Source organism: Salvelinus fontinalis, chromosome 23 (genome assembly GCF_029448725.1).
Source record: "Salvelinus fontinalis isolate EN_2023a chromosome 23, ASM2944872v1, whole genome shotgun sequence".
Lineage (NCBI taxonomy): Eukaryota > Metazoa > Chordata > Actinopteri > Salmoniformes > Salmonidae > Salvelinus > Salvelinus fontinalis.
Window position 1 is genome coordinate 37,273,281 of NC_074687.1, and position 27,830 is coordinate 37,301,110.

At 42.5% G+C, this 27,830-nt stretch overlaps 1 protein-coding gene across 9 annotated transcripts in view; it reads right to left on the reverse strand.

Moving 5' to 3' along the window:
• LOC129821239 (oxysterol-binding protein-related protein 6-like) overlaps positions 1–27,830 on the reverse strand; it is a 58,345-nt gene that overhangs the window by 21,420 nt on the left and 9,095 nt on the right. For 6 of the 9 annotated variants that reach the window (XM_055878673.1, XM_055878671.1, XM_055878670.1 and 3 more), the window contains exons 2-4: positions 8,962–9,260; positions 522–644; positions 294–347 (exon numbers count right to left, since the gene is read on the reverse strand). In XM_055878673.1, the coding sequence (XP_055734648.1) occupies positions 294–347; positions 522–644; positions 8,962–9,117 (333 nt within the window). In that variant the 5' untranslated portion in view covers positions 9,118–9,260. Of the gene's footprint in view, positions 1–293; positions 348–521; positions 645–8,961; positions 9,261–18,509; positions 18,550–18,641; positions 18,807–27,830 lie in introns of all 9 variants that reach the window. The other 3 variants (XM_055878668.1, XM_055878667.1, XM_055878666.1) reach the window with 3 other exon arrangements.

The following is a 27,830-nucleotide window of genomic DNA, read 5'->3' on the forward strand; positions in this document are numbered from 1 at the left end:
ATCATGCATTGAGGCTAGTTTGCCAGTTCGGTTCAAAGAGATCAAGGCTGACAAGAACATGGCTGCTTTCAGGAAGCCCTGTGAAAGGAAGGGCCCTTTGTACACATCTGATTAGTGTGGACGCAGCAGTTTAGAAAGTCATTTGGAGATTTCCTGCAGGCTGACTTGGGCAGCTGAAACACAATGGGCAGTGACCCTGGGGGTGTTTCTGCTGAGTCACCATGGTGCCACAGCCATGCCAAGCGAGGCTGCCCTCGGTCTCTGCTTCGTGGCTACTAGTCAGGGTTACTCACATCAATTGGCGACTTGGAGTACTTCAGCATCCCATTGTCCAGGACAAAAAAACGCTTTGGAAAAACAACAACAACAAAACATTGAGTTGGTGACTAACAGTACTTGTCTCTAGAAATATATGTCCTTTTGAGAATTGTGTTTGGTGACTTTTCTGAAGGGTTTCGCAACAAGGAAATCGATGAAAACAAGTAAACAGTTTTGTGTCCCACTCGGTCGTTAAGCCCTACCTTGTGCCAGCCTTTCAGCGGCCATTTTCGCTTCTTCAGCATGAAGCCCTCGTGTTTATCTGGCCTCTGGACGTTGCTCTGACCGATTCTCAGTCCCTCAATGATTTCCCAGCTGTCTGCCTCCTAGGGATGGAGACAAAAACAGAGCCGTGTCGGAACTCATCTGTTCACTTCTCCAGGGTCAGGGAAAACAGCAACAGTAAAGAAACGCCCCCGGCCTTGGCCGCATCGCATTCTGCCTGTAAACAGTATGCATAATAGATACTACCAGCTATAACAGAAATACTACTAGTATACTACAGTATATTACATCGAACTGGGCATTTTGTCCACCTATTTACAGAAATACTGCCCGATTGAGTATCTTGTAGCCCTCTCAGCATTTCCACTCCATTAGCTTTCCCTTAGTCTGCTCTCCTGTTTCTGTTGGCTCTGCAAATCACAGGCCTCCTCTGGAGTGGAGGGAGGGATGGGGTCAGGTAAGGATACGTATGACAGGGCAGAAGTGTCCCACTATAAGACAGAGACCCGGGAGAATCCCCACTGGGCTGTGTGGGCCGGGCGATGGTCAGGTGAGGCTACAGCTGAATACGGAAACATTATTATCTGCCTAATAAGAGTCCCCTGCAGCGCTGACAGCCCAGTGTGTGTGTGTGTGTGTGTGTATGTGTGTGTGTCTGCGTGTGTGCATGACAGGATGAGGCATCACTCACCACCCAGGGATTACTATAGGCCATGAAGGGTCATGTGGCCATAACCACACATACAACACCCAAGGCAAAACAAACTGTTGGCTGCTGCAAACAGTGGACAAAAATACACCTCTCACCTTGCAACAAACTCCTCTCGCTCTCTGTGTCTGTTTCTATGTGTGGGTCTCTCTCTCTGTGTGTGTGTGTGTGTGTGTGTGTGTGTGTGTGTGTGTGTGTGTGTGTGTGTGTGTGTGTGTGTGTGTGTGTGTGTGCGTGCGTGCGTGCGTGCGTGCGTGCGTGCGTGCGTGCGGGTGAGAGAGATAACAACATTGGACAGCCTAATAAATATGGCAAAGTAGACTTGACTTCAGTGTGTAACAACCAGTTTTTTAACCAGCCCAGTGCAGAAAGCCAGAGACTACAGCTGTTATTCTGTTCTGGTCTGCCCCAGTTCAGTCACCATAGCAGCCTGGGAGGAGAAGTAGGCCATTCCAAGCCCTCTATTTAAAAAGTTCAACTCACCTTCCAAAGAAATTAATTCAAAAAAACGAGATGCTTCCAAAGAAATTAATTCAGAAACGTTTGCATACTGGCCCCATTTACGCTTGAATATGAAGAGGAATGAATGCATCATAACCACTAAATCTGTTTCCTCACACTGTTGGAGGATAGATGGATTGAGGTTGCTCCAATAATATACAACATTGTTGTCCCAATACACAGTAAGCAGGCTTCCAGCTTCCTGATTGTGCTTGATAGACAAAGAACAAGAGCAAAGCCTCAGTTCACTAAAACAACTTCCCTGTGTAGTTTATTATTATTATTAAAATAATGGTCACAAGTCATTCTCTCACTTCGAAAGAAATAAATCTACACTACATTAAATAAAAGCTTGCTCATACTGCAACAGAGACAGCATATTTATTTACTTCAACATCCTGTCAAGATTTGAACAACCCAAAGATCAAAGTATATACAATACCAGTCAAAGGTTTGGACACACCTACTCATTCAAGGGGTTTTCTTTATTTTTACTATTTTCTACATTATAGAATAATAGTGAAGGCATCAAAACTATGAAATAACACATGGAATCATGTAGTAACCAAAAAAGTAGCCACCCTTGCCTTGATGACAGCTTTGCACACTTGGCATTCTCCCAACCAGCTTCACCTGGAATGCTTTTTCAACAGTCTTATATGCTGAGCATTTGCTGGCTGCTTTTCCCTCCCTCTGCGGTCCAACTCATCCCAAACCATCTCAATTGGGTTGTCTGGTGATTGTGGAGGCCAGGTCATCTGATGCAGCACTCCATCACTCGCATTCTTGGTCAAATAGCCCTTACACAGCCTGGAGGTGTGTTGGGTCATTGTCCTGTTGAAAAACAAATGATAGTCCAGCTAAGCCCAAACCAGATGGGATGGAGCATCGCTGCAGAATGCTGTGGTAGCCAAGCTGGTTAAGTGTGCCTTGAATTCTAAATGAATCACAGACAGTGTCACCAGCAAAGCACCCCCACACCATCACACCTCCTCCTCCGTGCTTCACGGTGGGAACCACACATGCAGAGATCATCTGTTCACCTACTCTGTGTCTCACAAAGACACGGCGGTTGGAACCAAAAATCTCAAATTTGGACATCAGAACAAAGGACAGATTTCCACCGGTCTAAAGTCCAATGCTTGTGTTTCTTGGCCCAAGCAAGTCTATTCTTATTATTGGTGTCCTTTAGTGGTGGTTTCTTTGCAGCAATTCGACCATGAAGGCCTGATTCAGACGGTCTCCTCTGAACAGTTGATGTTGAGATGTGTCTGTTACTTCAACTCTGTGAAGCATTTATTTGGGCTGTAATTTCTGAGGCTGGTAACTCTAATGAACTTATCCTCTGCAGCAGAGGTAACTCTGGGTCTTCCTTTCCTGTGGCGGTCCTCATGAGAGCCAGTTTCATCATAGTACTTCATGGTTTTTGCAACTGCACTTTCAAAGTTCTTGGAGTTCTTGGATTGACTGACCTTCATGTCTTAAAGTAATGATGGACTGTCGTTCCTCTTTGCTTATTTGAGCTGTTCTTGCCATAATATGGACTTGGTCTTTTACCAAATAGGGCTATCTTCTGTATACCATCCCTACCTTGTCACAACACAACTGATTGTCTCAAACGCATTAAGAAGGAAAGAAATTCCACAAATTAACTTTAACAAGGCACACCTGTTAATTGAAATGCATTCCAGGTGACTACCTCATGAAGCTTGTTGAGAGAATGCCAAGAGTGTGCAAAGCTATCATCAAGGCAAAGGGTGGCTACTTTGAAGAATATGAAATATATTTTGATTTGTTTAACACATGATTCCATGTGTTATTTCATAGTTTTGATGTCTTCACTATTATTGTACAATGTAGAAAATAGTAAAAATAAAGAAAAACCCTGGAATGAGTAGATGTGCCCAAACTTTTGACTGGGACTGTATATATTTATTTGTATGAAGTAGGCTATCTTATGAAGACCTAGGCCTAATAAAGCATTAATAAAAAGGACCCTGGCTTTCTAAAATGTTTCATTTCAGCTTTAACGTAGTCTAAATCGTTTTACTACCTGGGATTGTGATTTAACAGCCATGATATCCACTGGATCCAACTCATGACTGATTATTCCACTGCTTTAAAGCTTGCAATGCATTATGCATCCACCAGCGTGGAAACAGTATAAACCTATCAAATGTCCAGGCTATTTATATCTTTCAATGGTAACTAACTACCAGCTCATGGGACCAACCTTCATGGGTACACAGTGGTGTAGTAGGCTACATTAATCTCCAATACTGCAATGAATCAAACCGTTACTACAGTTAAGGTCTTTAAGAGCAGGGAAAAGGACCAACGGTCCGTGGGGACAAATTAGGGTAAAACTGGACTATAACTATCTAGACCTACACGGCACGGCAGAAGCAGAATTCCTATGGCAGCTTCGTCTGACACATCTGTTTTCCCAGGGACTCCCAGAGTAACAGACACACAACAGAGCATTGAGGGGATACTACTGCTGCTTGAGCATTAGGCAACATACCGCCTTGTTTGGTATGTTCGCTGTGTATTGAAGCACACTTAACAAACTCAAATCCGGTAATGCTAACACCACAACACTTGAGACCATGTTGATTTTGTGTAGCGAATCTCTCTTGCTTCGCAACTAAGCAAGGCAACTCACCTGCAACCTAAACAACAACAAGTAGCAGGATGAGATTTGCCGGAGGAACATCCACATCGTGGTAACTAATCCCCCAACACGATGGATGTTAATTCAAGTACCACATTAAGTACCCATTGGACCCTAGCGCTGATCAGAAGCAGACAACCTAAGTGCCAGGCATTGGTAATCACTGCCAATGTGATTGTAACGAGACGAGAGTCATTTGCTGCAGTCTTGGGTTTTGCTTTGCCATAAATCTGAGTGTGAGAGGGGCTGGGCTGTTGCTGCGCTACTGATGAGATGTAACACAGTGTGAGGTAATATAAACACTGCCTGCGTTCCAAATGGCACCCTATTCCCTAAATAGTGCAATACTTTTGACCAGGGCCCATAGGGAATATAGAGATTTATACACTGAGTGTACAAAACATTAGGAACACCTTCCTAATATTAAGTTGCACAGTCTCAATTCGTTGGGGCATGGACTACAAGGTGTCGAAAGTGTTCCACAGGGATGCTGGTCCATGTTGACTCCAATGCTTCGCACAGCTGTGTCAAGTTAGCTGGATGTCCTTTGGGTGGTGGACCATTCTTGATACACACGGGAAACTGTTGAGCGGGAAAAACCCAACAACGTTGCAGTTCTTGACACAAACCAGTGCGCCTGGCGCCTACTACCATACCCCGTTTAAAGGCACTTCAATCTTTCGTCTTGCCCATTCAGCCTCTGAATGGCACACATACACTATTCATGTCTCAATTGTCTCAAGGCTTAACAATCCCTTTAACCTGTCTCCACCCCTTCATCTACACTGATTGAAGTGGATTTAACAAGTGACATCAATAAGGTGTTAGGTTCCAAATATCAGAGTAAGAACTCGACGGACAATATGAAAGCTTAAACCAAGTTTATTCATCCCAGGGGTCGAACAGCTGAACAGACAAAGACATATTCACACAAAGACTGATATTTAACCCTTTCTCCTATGAAGAGTCTCCTCCTACACATCTGAACAGCCACTACATCTCTGTTGCTAGACAGAACCTTAGTGATATCTGTTCTTCATCTGACCTGACCTCTGCCCCAAAGTGCTCACTCCTCCCCAACTCACGGCTCTCATGGTGATTGGTACCAGACTGTGTCTCTTCTCATCCCAGAGGATCCCTCCCAAAGGATCCCTGATGGCTAACAATAACATATCCTGACATAACGTAAACATTACCCTCTCTCCCTCAGTGACATGAATAAGTATATTTCATATTATCAAAACCCAACAAAGGGATCCTACCTTTCACCTGGATTCACCTGGTCAGTCTGTCATGGAAAGAGCATGTGTCCCTAATGTTTTGTACACTCAAGTGTGTAGGGAATAGGGTGCCATTTGGGCCTCTCCCACTGTCTCACTGTAGTAAACATGATTGATTCAGAGCTGCAGGAGGGGCGAGGGGAAGAAAGCACTGAGTTAAACCTTTAGGTGCCAGAAGGCAGAAGGTCTGACCTATAGTGGAGCAGGTGGGAATATGTAGTGTGTCTGCTGTACTCTCCACTTCACACATTGCCATGGGCAACAGATGGCAGATTTATCCCCCCACCCCCCAACACAGATTGCCCATGGATTGTCCATTAAGAGGAGGATCTATGGGCCAACCCTTGCAAAGAACGTGTAGTGCAGGGGTCTCCAACCCTGTTTCTGGAGAGCTACCCTCCTGTAGGTTTTCACTCCAACCCTGTTCCCGGAGAGCTACCCTCCTGTAGGTTTTCACTCCAACCCTGTTCCTGGAGAGCTACCCTCCTGTAGGTTTTTGCTCCAACCCTGTTCCTGGAGAGCTACCCTCCTGTAGGTTTTCACTCCAACCCTGTTCCTGGAGAGCTACCCTCCTGTAGGTTTTCGCTCCAACCCTGTTCCTGGAGAGCAACCCTCCTGTAGGTTTTCGCTCCAACCCTGTTCCTGGAGAGCTACCCTCCTGTAGGTTTTCGCTCCAACCCTGTTCCTGGAGAGCTACCCTCCTGTAGGTTTTCACTCCAACCCTGTTCCTGGAGAGCAACCGTCCTGTAGGTTTTCACTCCAACCCTGTTCCCAGAGAGCTACCGTCCTGTAGGTTTTCACTCCAACCCTGTTCCTGGAGATCAACCGTCCTGTAGGTTTTCACTCCAACCCTGTTCCCGGAGAGCTACCGTCCTGTAGGTTTTCACGCCAACCCTGTTCCTGGAGAGCTACCCTCCTGTAGGTTTTCACTCCAACCCTGTTCCCGGAGAGCTACCGTCCCTTAGGTTTTCATTCCAACCCTGTTCCTGGAGAGCTACCCTCCTGTAGGTTTTCATTCCAACCCTGTTCCCGGAGAGCTACCGTCCTGTAGGTTTTCACAGGGTTGGAGCGAAAACCTACAGGATGGTAGCTCTCCGGGAACAGTTGCGCTTTTGACCTCAATGGGATAACCCAGTTAAAAAAATAATAATTTAAAGGGACTTAGTGGTTGGACACCCAAAACAAGGGCTTCATTGGATATATTTTTGCCACAGTGAAAATGGCGGAGATGTATTATATTGTCAGCGCCGGCGCTTCATCACCCTTTCATCTTCCATCAATGTGTTCTAACCATTACCATGAACACAGCCTCTATCTGCTGCTGCTGTACATAATCACGTCATTGATTTCTCCACAGCCAGAAATCCACTAGTCATCTGCTATCAAAAGACTTTCCCGGGTCCCCCACAGAAGCATAAAGGGAACCAAACGTTTCAGATTCATCATGTTCCTTATCTCCATGCCTCAGAACCATCTTATCACACTAAGAGACGGCAGACGGTTGTTATAGCATAGAGAGAAAGGTTAGCGTGATTATCTAGACACACAGAGGGATGACTGTGTAGGATGTGCGCTGAATCAGTGTGTTGGTACTATACACTGCAGGTGGTGTCTCTAATTGCACTTGTGAGAGTCTCCAGTCCAGAGTGCCTAACGGTAGTCTGCAGCACAAGACAAAGTGACATGTACTGATCCCATAGGGACTGGATCTCATTAAGGCTTCCCCCTACAAATAGCCACTGCACTCACTTTCCCTCGCACACTGAAACACACTGCAGCCAGCCAAGCCTACCGAGGTCTTTTCCCTGGGTCTGTAGTCTGCACCACTTCCCCAGGAGTCTCTGGGGAGGATGTAACCCTTATACAGCAGTAAACACGCATACAGACACTGATACACACATACTCGTTCTACACCCCCTAACCACATAAACAACGAGGCAACAGAGTTATAAAGATGACTCTTGGTGCTCGAGTTAATGCATCACTACGGTGATGGCGATACTGAGCTGGGTTGTAGCTAGTCGTGCCTTTCAACTCGGGAGCCAATGAGGACACAGGATCAGCCTGTATTAACAAATCACACCACACGGCCCCACCTCCAGCCTCAACACAACAATAGCTGTGTAGTATAGTAGACAATCCTCTGGTGCTTCCCTGGATCTATAGCATCTACCCAGTAAATTACTACAGTAATGAAATACAACAGCAGTCACTATCGGCCAATAACCTTTCTAGGCATCGCAGTCTCACAAAGGACGAGTAAGGTGAATCAATTGGACAAGTGCCTCATTTCTTGCATGCCTCTTACCTTCCTTGCTCGCTACTTTAATTAAACTCATTAAATTAGCGGAGTAGGAATGGGACATCAATATGCTGTTTAGATTAGAGTGAATTCAGGGAACAGGCTAGAAGACCGCAGAGCTCACAAGGTCTCTTTGTACACCATGTACAGCACGACAGGGAACAGAGTAGGAGGCCCAGGAAGGGTTAAATCTCTCATTTAGCAGCAAGCCTGACTGCTACTGTAAGTGTTCTGTACAGGCCGCAATTCCCCCACCAACTCCCCAAAGCACTCCTCTTCAGAGAGCAATCTCCCATGGTTACGGGAATGCAGAAGTAGCTCCCACACAGCACAGAATACCAGAGCGTGCCACATGTTCCCTGGTCTAATCGAGCCTTGGCTTTCTAACTCTACCTCATGAATTACTCACGACCCCCCCCAATCGGAAAAGCCGTGATGTCAGAGATTCCAGATAAGTGTCCTGTTTCTCCATGGCTAAGGTGATATGGCAGTTCAGTTCACAGACCGAGACAGTAGAAAGGCTTCCTCTTCACACGCTTACAAAAGGGGCTAACATTTAAGCCCCTGTAAGCTGACCCTTAAAAAAAATAATGTTTCTAATTCACTGTTCCACTTAGGACATGGTGAACAGTGGACACATATAAGCCACAATGCCTGGAATTGGCACCACTACTCTACAACATACTACAGTGCACAACATAAAACGCCTAGAATGATAATAGCTAGTTACATACAGTGCATAGTCATCACCTCCTCATAATAGCACAGCTCTCAGTGATCGCCCTTACAGACTGCCCTCAGGGAGCTGTTACTTCCAGTCAGTCCCACTCTGTCTGTCTGCTGCTCCAGAGACAGTCTCAGGAGACCAGATTGAGTGAATCACACCACTACACTGTTCCCAGAGCAGCGGACTGTGTCGCGCTCTGTCTGTCTGGAGGCGGGAGCCGCTTACCTGGCGGGTGTCGCGCTGGCACGAGGAGGAGGACGAGGCGCTTTTGTGTGTGGGCGTGGACGTCTTGTGGTGGTGGACGGGCGTGGAGCACCTCTCCTCGGCGCTCATGGTGCGGTGGCTGCTCTGGCTGGGGTTCCTGTGGTGGTGGTAGGACATGGTTTCCCTCCCTGTAGCACCCCTCTCTGTGGCTTTCTGACTGGACTCGACTGTTCCTCCCTCAGCAGCAGCTCCAGGCCATGTGGGTAAACAGCATTATCTGATGCAGCTCTGCAGCTTTCCCCGGCTCACGCTCCTCTCATCTGCAGCACAGACATGACACACAGACGTTAGGCTACGTTATGCTAACCCCTCCTCCTCCCATCCCTGTTTCCCGTTGTGCATCCATCCAGCCCAGAGCCTAAACGACACTACACACCCTAGCAATTCAAGTTCTAGCCAATGAGCTACAGCACCCCACCATTTAAGTGACAGCTAGCCAGATGCAGCACACAGCAGAGAGAGAGAGAGCACGTTACAGAGGGTCAAAGATCATGCCCCCAAGACATGCTAACCTCTCACCATTACCAATAACAGGGGAGGTTAGCATGTCTTGAGGGTATGATCTTTGACCCTCTAACTTTCTCACATCATCATTTACGATTCATTACGGATTATCCTTAATCATGGTAGCTTCTAGAGCTGGGTGAAATGCTGAGTGATACAGCTTATTTATTATTATAGTTAAGGGCTCTACACTGACATTTTTTTTACAAGGAGTACATACACTACCGGTCAAAAGTTTTAGAACACCTACTCATTCAAAGATTTTTCTTTATTTGTACTATTTTCTATATTGTAGAATAATAGTGAAGACATCAAAACTATGAAATAACACATGGAATTATGTAGTAACCAAAAAAGTGTGAAATCAAAATATATTTAATATTTGAGATTCTTCAAATAGCCACCCTTTGCCTTGATGACAGCTTTGCACCCTCTTGGCATTCTCTCAACCAGCTTCATGAGGTAGACACCTTGAATGCACTTCAATTAACAGGTGTGCCTTCTTAAAAGTAAATTTTGTGGAATTTATTTCCTTCTTAATGGGTTTGAGCCAATCAGTTGTGTTGTGACAAGGTAGTTTATATACTTAAAGACATGAAGGTCAGTCAATACTAGGGTTGCACATTTTGGGGAATATTCAAAGGTGGAAACTTTCTGTGGGAATTAACGGGAATATATGGGAATTAACGGGAATATATGGGAATTAATGGAAATATATGCAAATTAATATGAATACCATTTAAATGTAGATGTTTTTGCATTGGATATATTTACCATATCATATGGAGACTGAAACATAAACCTTTTACCTTATCATAAGTAGACATAATTGCAAATGATTAAATCCATCCAATGGAAATTTTAAAAAACTATTTAGTTACGAATTGAACTTTTATTAAATGAGTTGACTCTTCACATGGGATTATTTCACTGAACAACAAAAGAAAGGGAATATTGAATGATCCCCAACAATCCATTGCATCTCCCAAAAACGTTTTCAACATAGTCTAGAAACTAAAGCTTTGGTTGTCTTCCTTTCAGGCTTCCATGTCTTCTCCCTGGACCTACTCAATGACCACCTCTTAAACATCAGACTCTGAGGCCTCATCTTCAGTCACTTTCCAACCTTGTTGATGATGGCTCGTTGTCAGGCTCAAAAAGCCTCACATTTTCCCGGACGGCCACCAATTTTTCAACCCTTGTATTGGTCACCCTGTTGTGTGCTTTGGTTTGTGTGTTCCCAAACAAGGGCTAGTTGCACACTGAGGCGGATGATGGAGGCAACAGGGGAAAGAGCCTCAGACCCACAAAGTCCCACCAGGTGGCTGATGAGATATGTTGGCATGATTGCATATTGCATCTCCATGCCATATTGCATCTCCATACCAAAGCCCTTGCTTGGAAGTGTACTTCGTCAGACCAAGGTCCCTCATCCAGGCCAAGGTGGTAAAACTGCTGAGAATCAGGCAAATTATGCTAACCTCTTTCTATTGGCTATTTAACTTATTCAAGACCGTCTCAAAATACAACACTGCCCCTTTAAGACATTAAAAAAGCTCTTTACCTGACGGGCTTTTCAAAGATAGCTAGAAACGCACACATTTTGTGCTCTTGTAGGAAGCAACCACTCCCACATTGCTGACTAGAAATTAGCTGTAACTGGGCTAATAACTCACTAACTAGCAAAGAATATGAACAAATGTACACAGGTGGCTACATGGAGCTCTCGCTTTGATCTTAAAATGAGCGCATCTCAAAACAAGCGCATCTACTCACGACCGCTCATGCTGTAAACACAGTCCAGTTCAAATTGAATGGCATAGATTCATGGCTATGGCTATTTGCAAATAGGCCTACTGCAGCTCTGATTAGTTATGGCACAACGGTCTGTGTAGAGTACGGACCTGAGTCGTGCCTGTCAATGCAGTTAAATCCTACTCCAATGCACTCTGCCTACAAAAAAAACAGTTTTGCATACTAAGTCTTGCATAGTTTGTTTTGTTTCGGTATGTTACATTGGAGGTGGCTAATATTGAGTTGATTTGAGCACTATTCCCACAGTAGGGCAAAACTTTGATAGTGTTAACTAAAGAGGAAAACTCAGATATTTAATCTGCGTGGAAGTGCGAAAGTATCTGCGCAACATTGCCACCCAGCCCTAGTAGCACATTAATGTAGAAGTGTTTAGAAACATATTATATTCTTATTTATAATAAAAGTGACTACAAAATGACACAATACATTATTTACCATTTCTATTGGGCACAAAATGATCTGGAACACAACCAAAACGAACTGCAAATGCATCCAACAAGTTTGTAGTCAGAAGCTTGATGTATTCATTGCGTGCTAGGATTACGGGAACAAATACTAAACTTTTGACTACTTTATTTATAAGAATCTTTAGGGGTGTCAATAATTATGACCCCTACCTTTAAAAAAACAAAAACATTACTTGTTAAACACTCTTTCTCTGAGCAATTGTAATTTCCCATTTTTGTTTGCATACAATATAGCTCAGTATTTGAATTATGTATTTTATACAGTCATTATTGCTCATCTTCATCAAGGGTGTCAATCATTCCAGACCCCACTGTATGTGACGTAGTACTCAATATTCGGGGAACACTTTTTGCTCGTGAGCGCTACTTTCAGAACTACTCTGCTGCTACAGAACTGCTGCTGCTACTCTCTGTTATCTATGCATTGCCACTGTAATAACTCTGCCTACATCTACATAATTACCTCAATTACCTCGACACCGGTGCCCCCGCACATTGACCCTGTACCGGTACCCCCTGCCCTGCTATTGTTATTTACTGCTACTCTTTAATTTGTTATTCATATATCTTACTTATTTGTAGGTCTTTTCTTAAAATTGCATTGTTGATTAAGGGCTTGTAAGTAAGCATTTCACTGTAAGGTCTTTGATTTGATTTTACTGGCTAAAAAGTACACAAACGTACAAGACAATCTCTTTAATTATGATGTTTGTTATGGTGAGAAAGGCGACATCTCAATTCTGCTCGACTCTGTATTTCACTCATATTCCACCCAGCAGTGCAGTGGTGTCTGGCCTCCTATCCCTACTCTGCATGTCTCGGTCTCTCACCCAGCCAAAGAGCAAACTCACCCAGTATAATTGGCTCAGTGATGCATGCCTGAGGTTTTTCCCATTGCCCTTGTCTCACAGACAGAGACGAGAAAAGACACAGGACACCCAATTAACATTTCTTGTCCACTCCGCCTTGTATATGATTCAGTTCTGTTGTGTGGCAGATCGCTGTGTGTTCAGTTAATTCATGACAGTAATCAGCATCTCGATTGCAGCAGGAAAACTAGCCATCCCACAGGCAACATAAATCCCTCTGCATCCATTCTAATTACCATTATGATACATTCGTTAATGACGCCAAATTGGGTGGGGATACCAAATCAATACAAGCAAGACACAATGTATATGCAGGATCTGGAACGCAAACTAGTCTAGGATGTAACCTAGCTCTTACAATTGTTAGGCCTAGATATGTTTTGAATGGATATGGAATGAACAGTCAGTATAATCATCTGACATGCAATGGTTACATCATCTAAGTCATCATACTGTAAGAGATTCCATACAAACATGGCTGATCCATCTTCAGCTGACCAGACAAAAAAAAAAGCTCTCATCAGTCTGTCCATAGTTCCAGGCAGGCTGACACCTAAGTATTGTGTAGAGTCATTGTGTGAGATAGCTGTCACCCTGCCTCAGTATTGATCTAGCATAGGCTGAGGGACAGGGACACACGGTTCAGGTTAAATTGGACCCTGAGGACTAGAGTGGAAATTCTGGTTTTCATTTTCTATCTCACAGCAGGCAGCGTAACACAGCAGGCAGTCTACTCCTCTGAAGTGGCTGAAACCAAAAGACAGAAACAGACAACTGGTAGGACTACATCTGATACAGGAGTACATTTGGTAATAACTGGTGGATGCTTACATTTGTCCTATTTCACACATGCACAAGTGTGGATTATACGAATGTGTGAATTGGAAAAAAATGTCTTTGGCATATCCCAGACATATCCTGAGACACCCTCGAAAACCCACAACATATTTTTCACCTAGTCAGCACTGAAATTTGAACCAGCGACCTTTCAGTTACCAGCCCAACAACTCTTAACCGCTAGGCTACCTGCCGAACAACTGGCTGTGTAAAAAGACACGCTGATAGGGTAGAATGAGTGGACTTGTTTCCAAGCTGCTCCCTCACACAGGGTATGATTATCAGTACGTTGGGCCTGATCACCACTTTCTCTAACCTTACACCATAGTTACCATAGTGAGTGTAGGCCTAGTTCTTACAGGAAAGAGCTGATTCAGGAGGATTCCTTATTTCAACAACAGGATACATCTGTAGCCTGGTCTCCCCCCCCACACACACACGCGCTCTCTCATGAACATATTGTACTACACACACAGTCTGATCTATGTTACCAGCCCCCATCTTTAACCAACTAGGAACTAAGCCCAGACAAAACCTGAGCCTATTTAGAAAAGTATGGCTCTCTAACAGATCCCTTCCTCCTCATCAATCTAGGAAGACATGGAGAGTATCGGCCTATTGTGGATTAATGCATTTCATGGTAAAACACCACCAGTGCAGTGCATGCATAGAATGAGTAACGTACAGGTGATGTGCTGTCTATCCCTGTCTAGATGGCGTGGCAACAGACAGCTACAAAAAGCAGCATTGGATGTCACAACAGTGCTTGTTGGAAGCTCTCCTTCCTAGACTTGATTAGTAATGAGTTTAATCTCTTAAATCTTGTTACTGTGACTATCGTCTCTGGGCACAGATAGGACCTGGAACATCGCCTGTTGTACAATAATATAAGAAATATACACTGAACAAAAATATAAACTCAACTTGCAACAATTTAAAAGATTTTACTGAGTTACAGTTCATATAAGGAAATGTGTCAATTGAAAAAAATGTATTAGGCCCTAAGCTATGGATTTCACATAACTGCGAATACAGATATGCAAAATGAAGGTAGGGGAATGGATCAGAAAACCAGTTAGTATAATGACTGCAGGAATGTCCACATACTAATTGCATGCTCCTTCAAAACTTGAGACATCTGTGGCATTGTGTTGTGTGACAAAACTGCACATTTTAGAGTGGACTTTTATTGTCCCCAGCACAAGGTGCACCTGTGTAATGATCATGCTGTTTAATCAGTTTCTTGATATGCTACAGCTGTCAGGTGGATGGATTATCTTGGCAAAGGAGAAATGCTCACTAACATGGAAGTTAACACATTTTTACCCAAAATGTCAGCGAAATAAGCTTTTTGTGAGTATGGGAAATTTCTGGGATCTTTTACTTCAGGTCATGAAACATGGGACCTTTACATGTTGCGTTTATATTTTTGTTCAGTATATAATATACATTGTCTTCAGAAAGTATACCACACCACTAACTTTTCCACATTTTGTTGTGTTACAGCCTGGATTTAACATGGAATAAATTGTGATTTTTGTCGTTACTGGCACACACAATACCCCTTAATGTCAAAGTGGAATTATGTTTATTTTTATTTGTTACATTTTTATTAAAAATGGAAAGCTGAAAAGTCTTGAGTCAGTAAGTACTCAACCCCTTTGTTATGTTAAGCCTAAATAAGTCCATGAGTAAACATTTGCTTAACAAGTCACATAAACACTATTATTGCAGTTCATGCAAATGATTAACATGATTTCTGAATGACAACCTCATCGCTGTATCCCACACATACAATTATCTTTAAGGTCCATCAGTCGAGCAGTGAATTTCAAACACAGATTCAACCACAAAGACCAGAGAGGTTTTCCAATGCCACGCAAAGAATGGCACTTATTGAAAAAAAATAAGACATTGAATATCCCTTTGAGCATGGTGAAGTTATTAATTACACTTTGGATGGTGTGTCAATACACCCAGTCAATACAAAGGTACAGGTGTCCTTCCTAACTCAGTTGCCAGAGAGGAAGGAAACCACTCAAGGATTTCACCATGAGGCCAATGGTGGCTTTAAAATAGTTACAGAGTTTAATGGCTGTGATAGGAGAAAATTGAGGATGGATCAACAACAACAAAGTGTTATATTTGGGGCAAATCCAAGATAACACATTACAGAGTACCTCTCTCCATATTTTCAAGCATAGTAGTAGGTGCATCAAGTTATGGGTATGCTTGTAATCGTTAAGGATTACAGAATGGAGGTAAGCACAGGCAAAATCGTAGAGGAAAACCTGGTTCAGTCTGCTTTCCACCAGACACTGGGAGATGAATTCTCCTTTCAGCAGGAGAATTACCTAAAACACAAGGCCAAATCTACATGGGAGTTTCTTACCAAGAAGACAGTGAATGTTCCTGAGCGGCCAAGTTATTTTTGACTTAAATCTACTTGAAAATCTATGGCAAGAACTGAAAATGGTTGACTAGCAATGATCAAAAGAGCTTGAAGAATTTTAAAAAGAATAACGGGCAAATGTTACACAGTCCAGGCGTGAAAAGCTCTTAGAGACTTACCCAGAAAGACTCGCTGCCAAAGGTGCTTCTACGAAGTGACTCAGGGGTGTGATAACTGATATAAATTAGATATTTCTGTATTTATCAATAAATGTGCAGAAATCGATTGTAAATTCTAAAAACATGTTTGCACTTTGTTATTATGATGTGTGTAAATGGGTGAGAGAATTTTTTTTTAATAATAATCCATCCACAAAATGTGGAATAAGTCAAGGGGTATGAATACTTTCTTAAAAGGCCCTGACAATTTTATCCACAGCGACTTAGTCATGCGCGCATACATTTTACGTATGGGTGGCCCCAGGAACCGAACCAACAACCCTGGCGCTACAAGGGCCATGCTCTACTAACTGAGCTATAAAAGGACCAACAACACCAAAGTTGTTTACTACCACTCAAAAATATGGCCGCCCTACACTAAAAAAGACAACACACACCTAGAAATGTTGTTACAAAATTCACTGCTAAAACATTGCAAAGATGTGACATTTTGAGTTCAGAAATTATAATAATTTGTTAGCTTCTCTTTTTAAGTTGGAATGCAATGCACTCAGTAGACCTATGACCATTTGAATGATGATATATTTGGCCACTATTTGGAGGCTAGTCTGGAGACAGAAGTTCTGAGCTGATTGAATAGGCTAATGTTTCTGCAACAACAGAAGTCAGTACATCCTCTGCACTGAAAACTGTTGAACATCACATCAGGAGCTTAGCTTGTGCATACAGGAAGCTAGCTATGTTATGTTTAGCTTGAAGGGGAAGTTGCGCTGACATTGAGTCAGCCCTATCCTTGTAGCTCAACTTCTCACCAAATTCTAGGTATTGGCTTGATTCAGGGAAAAACATAAAATGATTACATTTGAAATAGCTGGTTCCTGTTTGAGGTTGTATGCTTTTGTAGTGTGGCCTGTGTTTGATTTACATTGTCACTTTTGTACAGTTTGTACCACTGGTCAAGAGAATGACTTCAGCTCTAAGCAGGGATAATGAATGATACTTGTGTCTAGCATATTGTGAACAGACTCTAGTCAAACATCAGTTTCCCAGCAGGGCTTAGCTCTGGGTTATTTTGACACGAGGAGAAATGTCACCAAACAATGTCCATTGATAACACAGCATGCTAAAAATCCCAAGAATCCCTTTGCATGCAAGTCTCATTGGCTGTGTTTACACAGGCAGCCCAATTCTGATCTTTTGCCACTAATTGATCTTTGACCAATCAGATAAGATCTTTTGCCAAGAATAAAGCAGCCTTACTGCTTTTTTTGGAGGCATTTACACTGACAAAGAAACAGACTGAGAAACACATCAGAAAAGTCATGGCTAGTCCCCTTCACCAATAGTGGGAGTTTGTCCTCACATAGTTCCAGGGTTTTTATCTGGATTAAAATGGGGCTTACGTGGTGGGCTTGGCGGGGTGTGGAGATAATTCTTTGCTGTATTAAAGCAAATGTCCTACAACTCTACACATTTTGTCATGGATCTAAGAAAAACAAATTCAGTTTTAAATCACATTTCCTGCAATTCTACACATTTTTGACATGGGGCTGAGAGAATTGCAAGTTTTAAAGCTAATTTCCTGCAATTCTACACATTTTGCAATGGCTTATGCCGTGTTCTTATGCTCTCTGAGTGACTTAAACATTATAACACAATCAATGGGGGCCCAATTCCATGACAAAAATATTCCTGGAATTTTAGATTCTCCCTGACTGTCTAGTTTTTATTTTGGTGATTGTTAGTTCTCAAAGATGATCTTATTTAGAAATATATAGGTCCATTATCTTTTTTAATTTTTTTTATTTTACATACTTTGTATCTGGTTATAGTCGTTTTAAGTTTCATCATCCCAAAATCTTTTTTCTAATATTTGTATTAGAATTTTTATTAAAAACACCATGCAGAAAAAACTGGATGTCTTTAAGACAATCTCAAGGAAAGAAGTGGAGGGCGCTCAACCAACGTGAGTCGAGGTTCAACCAAAAATCTATGTCATAGAATATATACATCTTGTATGACAATCTTAACTTGTCAGCATTTTAATGTCCAAAACATTGTATTCCCTCAGTTTAAAACCAAATCAAATGGCCAAAAAGACAACATCAGCTAAAATAACAAAGAGAATGCTGCAGAAGTGATTACACTCTACGGAGCTACAATAAATCATACCCTTCAAAAATATCTTATTAGTCAAACCGTCATCTCTTTCCTGTGTCATGGATCGACAGTAATACATCTGTGTAAATACTGTCTCTCTTCTCTCCAACTGTTGAAAAGGTGTTGACTATTTACTGAACGCTGCCTGCTCCCAAGGATGTCAAATCCAATAGGTCCATTATAAAATGTGATCGTTAAATCCCCTTAATGGGACAGACCTCATTAGCCAAAACAGACAACAAAGGACAAAATAAACAAATAAAAAGTGAACGATGCAGTGCTTTACCATTGATGTTACTCGCGTATTTGCATTTCCTTCACTAGAGCTGCACAAAGAAAGAGTGCATGATTAGCCATATACAAAAATAGGCCTAGTCTTAATGTTGAGACTGTAGGCTATACGGGGGAAAAAGCATACCGGTTTTCAGTCATGGTAGTAGCAGCCAAAATCCCTGTCATGGGCAGATGATGATGGGGAAGTAAGGTGGACTGCTGCTTGCTGTGGTGCTGTTGATTATGGCACTGGAACAAGCACAGACATCCGTGAGTCTCCCTGGGCCTGTTGATTCATCCAGCCAAAGCCCTTCCACACACACACACACACGCACGCACACACACAATTCCACAGTAACGGAATTAGGCTTTGACTCAGTGCGACAAGTACCCTTGTGACTGTGTAAAGAATAATCTCAGCTAAAGCACAGTACATACATTATCAGTCACAGTTTGGGCACACCTACTCATTCCAGGAATTCTCTCGATTTTTACTCTTTTCTACATTGTAGAAAAAGAGTGAAGACATAAAAACTATGACAGCCGCATATACAGTTGAAGTCGGAAGTTTACATACACTTTAGCCAAATACATTTAAACTCAGTTTTCACAATTCCTGACATTTAATCCTAGTAAAAATTCCCAGTTTTAGGTCAGTTAGGATCACCACTTTATTTTAAGAATGTGCAATGTCAGAATAATAGTAGAGAGAATGATTTATTTCAGCTTTTATTTCTTTCATCACATTCCCAGTGGGTCAGAAGTTTACATACACTCAATTAGTATTTGGTAGCATTGCCTTCAAATTGTTTAACTTGGGTCAAACGTTCTGGGAAGCCTTCCATAAGCTTCCCACAATAATTTGGGTGAATTTTGGCCCATTCTTCCGAACAGAGCTGGAGTAACTGAGTCATGTTTGTAGGCCTCCTTGCTCGCACACGCTTTTCAGTTCTGCCCACAAATTTTCTATAGGATTGAGGTCAGGGCTTTGTGATGGCCACTCTAATACCTTGACTTTGTTGTCCTTAAGCCATTTTGCCACAACTTTGGAAGTATGCTTGGGGTCATTGTCCATTTGGAAGACCCATTTGCGACCAAGCTTTAACTTCCTGACTGATGTCTTGAGATGTTGCTTCAATATATCCACATCATTTTCCTACCTCATGATGCCATCTATTTTGTGAAGTGCACCAGTCCCTCCTGCAGCAAAGCACACCCACAAAATGATGCTGCCACCCCCGTGCTTCACGGTTGGGATGGTGTGAAAGGCTCCCCCTTTAACCTCCAAACATATCAATGGTCATTATGGCCAAACAGTTCCATTTTTGTTTCATCAGACCAGAGGACATTTCTCCAAAAAGTACGATCTTTGTCCCAATGTGCAGTTGCAAACCGTAGTCTGGCTTTTTTATAGCGGTTTTGGAGCAGTGGCTTCTTCCTCGCTGAGCGGCCTTTCAGGTTATGTCGATATAGGACTCGTTTTACTGTGGATATAGATACTTTTGTACCTGTTTCCTCCAACATCTTCACAAGGTCCTTTGCTGTTGTTTTGGGAATGATTTGCACTTTTCGCATCAAAGTACATTCATCTCAAATCGGCCATTCCGATTAATCGGTCGACCTCTAATCTCTAGGAGACAGAACGCGTCTCCTTCCTGAGCCGTATGACGGCTGCGTGGTCCCATGGTCTTTATACTGCGTACTATTGTGTGTACAGATGAACGTGGTACCTTCAGACATTTGGAAATTGCTAAAAAGTTGAACCAGACTTGTGGAGGTCTACAATTTTTTTTCTGAGGTCTTGGCTGATTTCTTTTGATTTTCCCATGATGTCAAGCAGAGGCACTGAGTTTGAAGGTAGGCCTTGAAATGCATCCACAGGTACACCCCCAATTGACTCAAATTATGCCAATAAGCCTATCAGAAGCTTCTAAAGCCGTGACATCCTTTTCTGGAATTTTCCAAGCAGTTTAAAGGCACAGTCAACTTAGTGTATGTAAACTTCTGACCCACTGGAACTGTGATACAGTGAATTATAAGTGAAATAATATGTCTGTAAACAATTGTTGGAAAAAATGACTTGTGTCATGCACAAAGTAGATGTCCTAACCGACTTGCCAAAACTATAGCTTGTTAACAAGAAATTTGTGGAGTGGTTGAAAAACGAGGTTTAATGACTCCAACCTAAGTGTATGCAAACTTCCGACAACTGTATATCTTCAAGTGCAGTAGCAAAAACCATCAAGCGCTATGATGAAACTGGCTCTCATGAGGACCGCCACAGGAAAGGAAGACCCAGAGTTACCTCTGCTGCAGAGGATAACTTCATTAGAGTTGCCAGATAAATGCTTCACAGAGTTCAAGTAACAGACACATTTCAACATCAACTGTTCAGAGGAGACTGCATGAATCAGGCCTTCATGGTCGAATTGCTGAAAAGAAACCACTACTAAAGAACACCAATAAGAAGAGATTTGCATGGGCCAAGAAACATGGGCAATGGACATTAGACCGGTGGAAATCTGTCCTTTTGAGATTTTTGGTTCCAACCGCCGTGTCTTTGTGAGACGCAGAGTATGTGAACGGATAATCTCCGCATGTGTGGTTCCCACTGATTTATTTAACAATTCTTTGGTTACTACATGATTCCATTAGTGTTATTTCATAGTTTTTACAATGTAGAAAATAGTAAAAAGTAAGAAACCCCCTTAGGTTTCAAAACGTTTGACTGGTACTGTACCTTATTTACATAAGTATTCAGACCCTTTGCTATGCGACTCGAAATTGAGCTCAGATGCATTCTGTTTCCATTGATCATCCTTGAGATGTTTCTACAACTTGATTGGAATCCACCTGTGGTAAATTCAATTGATGGGACATGATTTAGAAAGGCACACTCCTGTCTATATCAGGTCCCACAGCTGACAGTGCATGTCAGAGAAAAAACCAAGCCATGAGGTCGAAGGAATTGTCCGTAGAGCTCCGAGGCAGTTCTGGGGAATGCTACCAAAAAATGTCTGCAGCATTGAAGGTCCCCAAGAACACAGTTGCCTCCATCATTCTTAAATGGAAGACGTTAGCAACCACCAAGACTCCTAGATGTGCCATCCAAAATTAGGAACACCTTCCTAAATCCAAATTTTTAGTATACACAGTGTATGTATATTTGTATATATATATACTGTGTATACTGTGTATACTAAAAATTTGGAACACCTTCCTAATATTTGAGCTGCACCCCCCCTTTTGCCTTCAGAACAGCCTCAATTCGTCCAGGCATGGACTCTACAAGGTGTCGAAAGTAGTTCCACCGGGATGCTGACCCATGTTGACTCTATTGCTCCCCACAGCTGTGTCAAGTTGGCTGGATATCCTTTGAGTGGCGGACCATTCTTGATATGTGAAAAACCCAGCAAAGTTGCAGTTCTTGACACAAACCAGAGTGCCTGGCACCTACTACCATACCCATGTTCAAAGGCACTTCAATCTTTTGTCTTGCCCATTCACCCTCTGAATGGCACACATACACAATCCATGTCTCAATTATCTCAATGGTTAAAAATCCATCTTTAACCGGTCTCCTCCCATTCATCTACACTGATTGAAGTAGATTTAACAAGTGACATCAATAAGAGATCATAGCTTTCATCTGGATTCACCTGGTCAGTCTCATGGAAAGAGCCGGTGTTCCTAATGTTTTGTACACTCAGTGTATAATACATGCCATTTAGCAGACGCTTTTATCAAAAGCGACTTACTGTAATGTGCGCATAGATTTTACATTTGGGTGCTCCTGGGAATCAAACCCACTACCCTGTCATTACAAGCTCTACCAACTGAGCTGCAAAGGACGACACGTTTCATGTAGAATACACAAGGTGCAATTTCGACATTTGGTTGTGCATTAGCAGTTTCTCTTGTTATGCCAGTCACTCAATTAGTCATGTCAGCTAACCGGTGTCGGTCTGGACTCGAACTCGATTTGCTCCGGTCTTGTCATTAAATCGTTCTGGTTTTAGGTGGTCTCGAACACACTGGTGATGACGTTGAATGTGGAACACTGATTGGATTTGAAAGAAAGTCATCAATGTAAGGGAATTTCATATCTATTTTTTCAACCAACTGTTCAACTACATCCAATGACATGGTGCATTTTTGTTGTTGAGTTCACATCGACATCACATTAGTTGACAACTAAACCAAATATAAATCAAAACTAAATGTTGAACTGAAGTCGGAGCCCAGTGGGTTGTGTGTTTGATCATGGACATAAAATGTACTACAGATATATGTTATCAAAGTGTGTGTATAGGTTAGCATATCCAAACACTATGGAAAGAGTACTTTTTTTTATTTATTTTTATTTTTATCCCATTTTCCCCCCAATTTTCGTGGTATCCAATCGCTAGTAATTACTACCCTGTCTCTTCGCTACAACTCCCGTACGGGCTCGGGAGAGACGAAGGTCGAAAGCCATGAGTCCTCCGAAGCACAACCCAACCAGCCGTACTGCTTCTTAACACAGCGCGCCTCCAACCCGGAAGCCAGCCGCACCAATGTGTCGGAGGAAACACCGTGTACCTGGCCCCCTTGGCTGGCGCGCACTGCGCCCGGCCCGCCACAGGAGTCGCTGGAGCGCGATGAGACAAGGATATCCCTACCGGCCAAACCCTCCCTACCCCGGACGACGCTATGCCAATTGTGCGTCGCCCCACGGACCTCCCGGTCGCGGCCGGCTGCGACAGAGCCTGGGCGCGAACCCAGAGACTCTGGTGGCGCAGTTAGCACTGCGATGCAGTGCCCTAGACCACTGCGCCACCCGGGAGGCCGAAAGAGTACTTTTGGTACCCAACTTTTTTCTTAATAAACTGTGTGCTTTTCATGACATTTAAAAATGATTTCTGAATAAAATAAATAAATAAAATAGTAGGCCAATTCCACAGCCCAGTAGATACAACTAATCATTTTGGTTGTGAAGTGCATTAGCAAAACGCTTTGTCCTTTCTTTAGAACAAAATGCAATTTACCACTTGGCTGTCTATTTTATCACCCTGTCACAGGCCCTCCCAGTCAACACCACCTAAATAATATTGCCTGCTACAGTTGTTCGAGAGATGTCCAGATTCCAGCCAAACATGCAGCATAGAGAAGACCAGCAAGGGGTCCCTCATCAACATCATGCCCTCGCAGTGAGCATTCTTTGAATGGAACAGTCAGCCACTTGTTGGCAAGTATCCGGCCAGACCCCTAAAATGCAGAAGGTAATCCAATTCACTATTTTGATACATTTGATAAACCAATTGTGAAGCATAAGACAATATTTGTTGCTCATGTTCTACTTCTAAAATCATATAATGTCCAGGGCATAACCTAGCCTGGTGGAACCAGCCTGATCGCTGTGTTAGAAAGATAGAAAGTTGAACGCAGCGGTCAGGCTGGTTCCACCAGGCTAATCATAACTACCATTGACAATGTAATCAGTGCTCTGTGCGTGTGTTTGTGTGTGTGCCCGACCAGTATATTTGACGAGGGGCCAGGAGCTGATATACGGTGCTATGCGGGGGCGCTGGCAACGGCCTCATCCCCAGCCTGTTCATGCTCACCAACCGTTGTCGATTGGGAGAACAAGAATTCGGTGGGTTTAGTCTGACTTGTTAAAACTTCAACATAGGTGATATCTGACACACAAACATACACTATCACTAACTGCCATTGGTGATAGAACAGTATGTGTTCACAGAAACATGTATGGTGACTTGCCAGATGATGTGATGAAGTCCAGACTGACAGATGGGCTTGATACTGATGTCTCTAAATGGAGAGAGACCTGGCACAACATTTTTACAAGACAACTTTTACTTGTATTGTCTTTTTCTATTATTGAATTGAATAGTACACTACACAGAATGGGGTCCTGCCGGTTCTGTTCATCTGTTCATTACAATGATCTGTTCTTCTACAGTCTTTGTTATGGCACCTAGGGAAATGTGTGAACAATGCCATCTGATCTGGGTTCAAGAACACAGAACAGTCTGTGCTTTTCTCTACTAGTACACTGTAGGTCTATACAAGGTAAACAAGTCAGACTGACAGAGGGGAGGCAAAACAGAGAGACTACCGTCCCATCCAAACACAGACACCTGCCTTCTTTTGTAGATCAAAGGCTAGTAGGAAATCGTTCTCTCCTCTCAACTGCTCACTTCAAAGAGTGTTCATCATATTATCTGTGGTGCAGCAAGTTAGGACCTTGACCGGGCTTCAATCTGTCCCCAACACAAGGCCACAGTCTCACAGTATCTCACCCCACTATATACCCCTATAGAACAACTATTATTGAGCCCTAACCTTTTTGGACCCTTTGAAAGTACCGCAGTGCTGTTCTGGGAGTGAATAATAATAAGAGGTTAAAAACATGTTGCTAACACTGTCAGCTGTCGCTGGTCATCAGAGTTGGGATTTGCAGAGGAAATGAGTAAGCAACCTATGAACAACATTTGCACAATCGTAGGACTGCAGAAATGTCAGATGGAATTGAAATCACTTGATACACTTACTGCACTACATTAAATGTTCATCTCTTCACTAAAACAAGGAAAAACATATCACGTGATCTTTTATTAGCCATGTGACTCTCTAAGGTATCCTTTTGTATTTGTATGTATTATGGATCTCCATTAGATGCTGCCAAGGCAGCAGCTACTCTTCATGAGGACCAGCAAAATGAAGGCAGTTATACGATTTTCAAAAACATTATAATGCATTCAACATGTCAATACCTCTCACAAATACAAGTAGTGATGAAGTCAATCTCTCCTCCACTTTGAGACAGGAGAGAATGACATGCATATTACTAATGTTAGCTCTCTGTGTACATCCAAGGGCCAGCCGTGCTGCCCTGTTCTAAGCTAATTGACATTTTCCTAAGTCCCTCTTTGTGGCTCCTGACCACACAACTGAATGGTAGTGCTGGTCTGACAAAACTAGGGCCTGTAGGACCTGCCTTGTTGATAGTGTTGTTAGAATGCAGAGCAGCGCTTTATTATGGACAGACTTCTCCCCCATCTTAGCTACTGTTGTATCAATTTGTTTTGACCATGACAGGTTACTCCAAGCAGTTTAGTCACCTCAACTTGCTCAATTTCCACATTATTTATAACAAGGTTTTGTTGAGGTTTTTGAATGATTTGTCCCAAATACAATGCTTTAATTTTTGAAATATTTAGGACGAACTTATTCCTTGCTACCAATTCTGAAACTAACTGCAGTTCTTTGTTAACTTCTCTAGGATAGGGGGCAGTATTTTCACGTTTGGATGAAAAGCGTGCCCAGAGAAAACGGTCTCCTACTCAGTCCCAGATGCTAATATATGCATACTATTATTAGTGTTGGATAGAAAACACTCTGAAGTTTCTAAAACTGTTTGAATCATGTCTGTGACTATAACAGAACTTATTTGGCAGGCAAAACCCAGAGGACAAACCATTCAGATTTTTTGGGGGGGAGGTCACTCTCTTTTCAATGGGTTTTCATTGGGAATCCAGATTTCTAAGGGATGTTCCTGCAGTTCCTATCGCTTCCACTGGATATCAACAGTCTTTAGAAATTGGTTGAGGTTTTTCCTTTGAGCAATGAAGAAGTAGCCATGTTCAGAATGAGGCTCCAGTGAAGTGTACTGTTTGTTAGAGGCGCGTGACCAGAAAGCATGCTACACATTGTTTTCCTCCGGTATTGAACACAGATCATCCTGTCTTCAATTTTATCGATTATTTACGTAAAAAAATACCTAAAGCTGTATTACAAAAGTAGTTTGAAATGTTTGGACAACGCTTACAGGTAACTTTTGAGATATTTTGAAGTCACGTTGTGCAAGTTGGAACCAGTGTTTTTCTGGATCAAACGCTCCAAATAAATTGACATTTTGGATATATATCGACGGAATTAATCGAACAAAAGGACCATTTGTGATGTTTATGGGACATAGTGAGGTGCCAACAGAAGAAGCTCGTCAAAGGTAAGGCATGAATTATATCTTTATTTCTGCGTTTTGTGTCGCGCCTGGAAGGTTGAAATATGATGGTCTGTGATTGTTAGCAGGGGTGCTATCCTCAGATAATAGCATTGTTTGTTTTCGCCGTAAAGCATTTTTTTAAATCTGACACGTTGGCTGGATTCACAACAAGTGTAGCTTTAATTTGGTATATTGAATGTGTGATTTCATGAAAGTTATTTTTTTTTAGTAATTTATTTGAATTTGGCGCTCTGCATTTTCACTGGATGTTGCGAGGTGGGACGCTACCGTCCCACATATCCCAGAGAGGTTAAGTGTTGCAGTCATTTCAATCGCTGTAGTAGCTGACGTGTATAGTGTTGAGTCATCCGCATATATAGACACACTGGCTTTACTCAAGGCCATTGGCATGTCATTAGTAAAGATTGAAAAATGTAAGGGGCATAGATAGCTGCCCTGGGGAATTCCTGATTATGTCAGAGAGGCTTCCATTAAGGAAAACCCTCTGTGTTATGTCAGACAGGTAACACTTTGTCCACAATATAGCAGAGGGTGTAAAACCAAATCACATAAGATTTTCCAGCAGCAGACTATGATCGATAATGTCAAAAGCCGCACTAAAGTCTAACAAAACAGCCCCTACAATCTTTTTATCATCAATTTCTCTCAGCCAATCAGTAATTTGTGTAAGTGCTGCGCTTGTTGATTTTGCTTTATGTTTATATGAAGCTCCATCCATACAGGCTTCGTGGAGAACACTAAGCAGATAACAATCATGCTTCCTTATGATTCTTCCCAAATAGGCAACTGTACTATCAAATGTTCACTGTTGTATAACTGTAACCCCGCCACCACCTTCATGACAAGTCAAGAAAACTGGGCTTTCCTCCCACCTACATCTCCTCCGAACCAAAATGCCTTCTCAGCCCAATCACCCACATGAAACCACAACTGAGTCCCATCCCATCTAACCATGATTTCACCCTCCAGCTAATCTGAAGAATGTCAGATGGGCTACAGTGCTTTCCTTCCAGAATCGGGTTCTGATCCAAATCATCCACTTGGAGACTTGTCAATAACGGCCTCTGTGATTGGCTATGGCAGGGAATCTAGGAAAAATCAGGATACTGTAGGATTGTTTTCTATTAGAGAGGATGGCTACAACAGTGTGATGTTTCAGACTGCTATACTCCAAAGAATAGAATTCCTTGTACAATTAAAATAATCTAATTAGAGCCATCTGTGCAGACATCCGTTTCTTGACTGATCAAGGTTCATTAAATTGAACTCGGGAGACAGTCCAACCAGCCTGCAAATAGTAAAGCA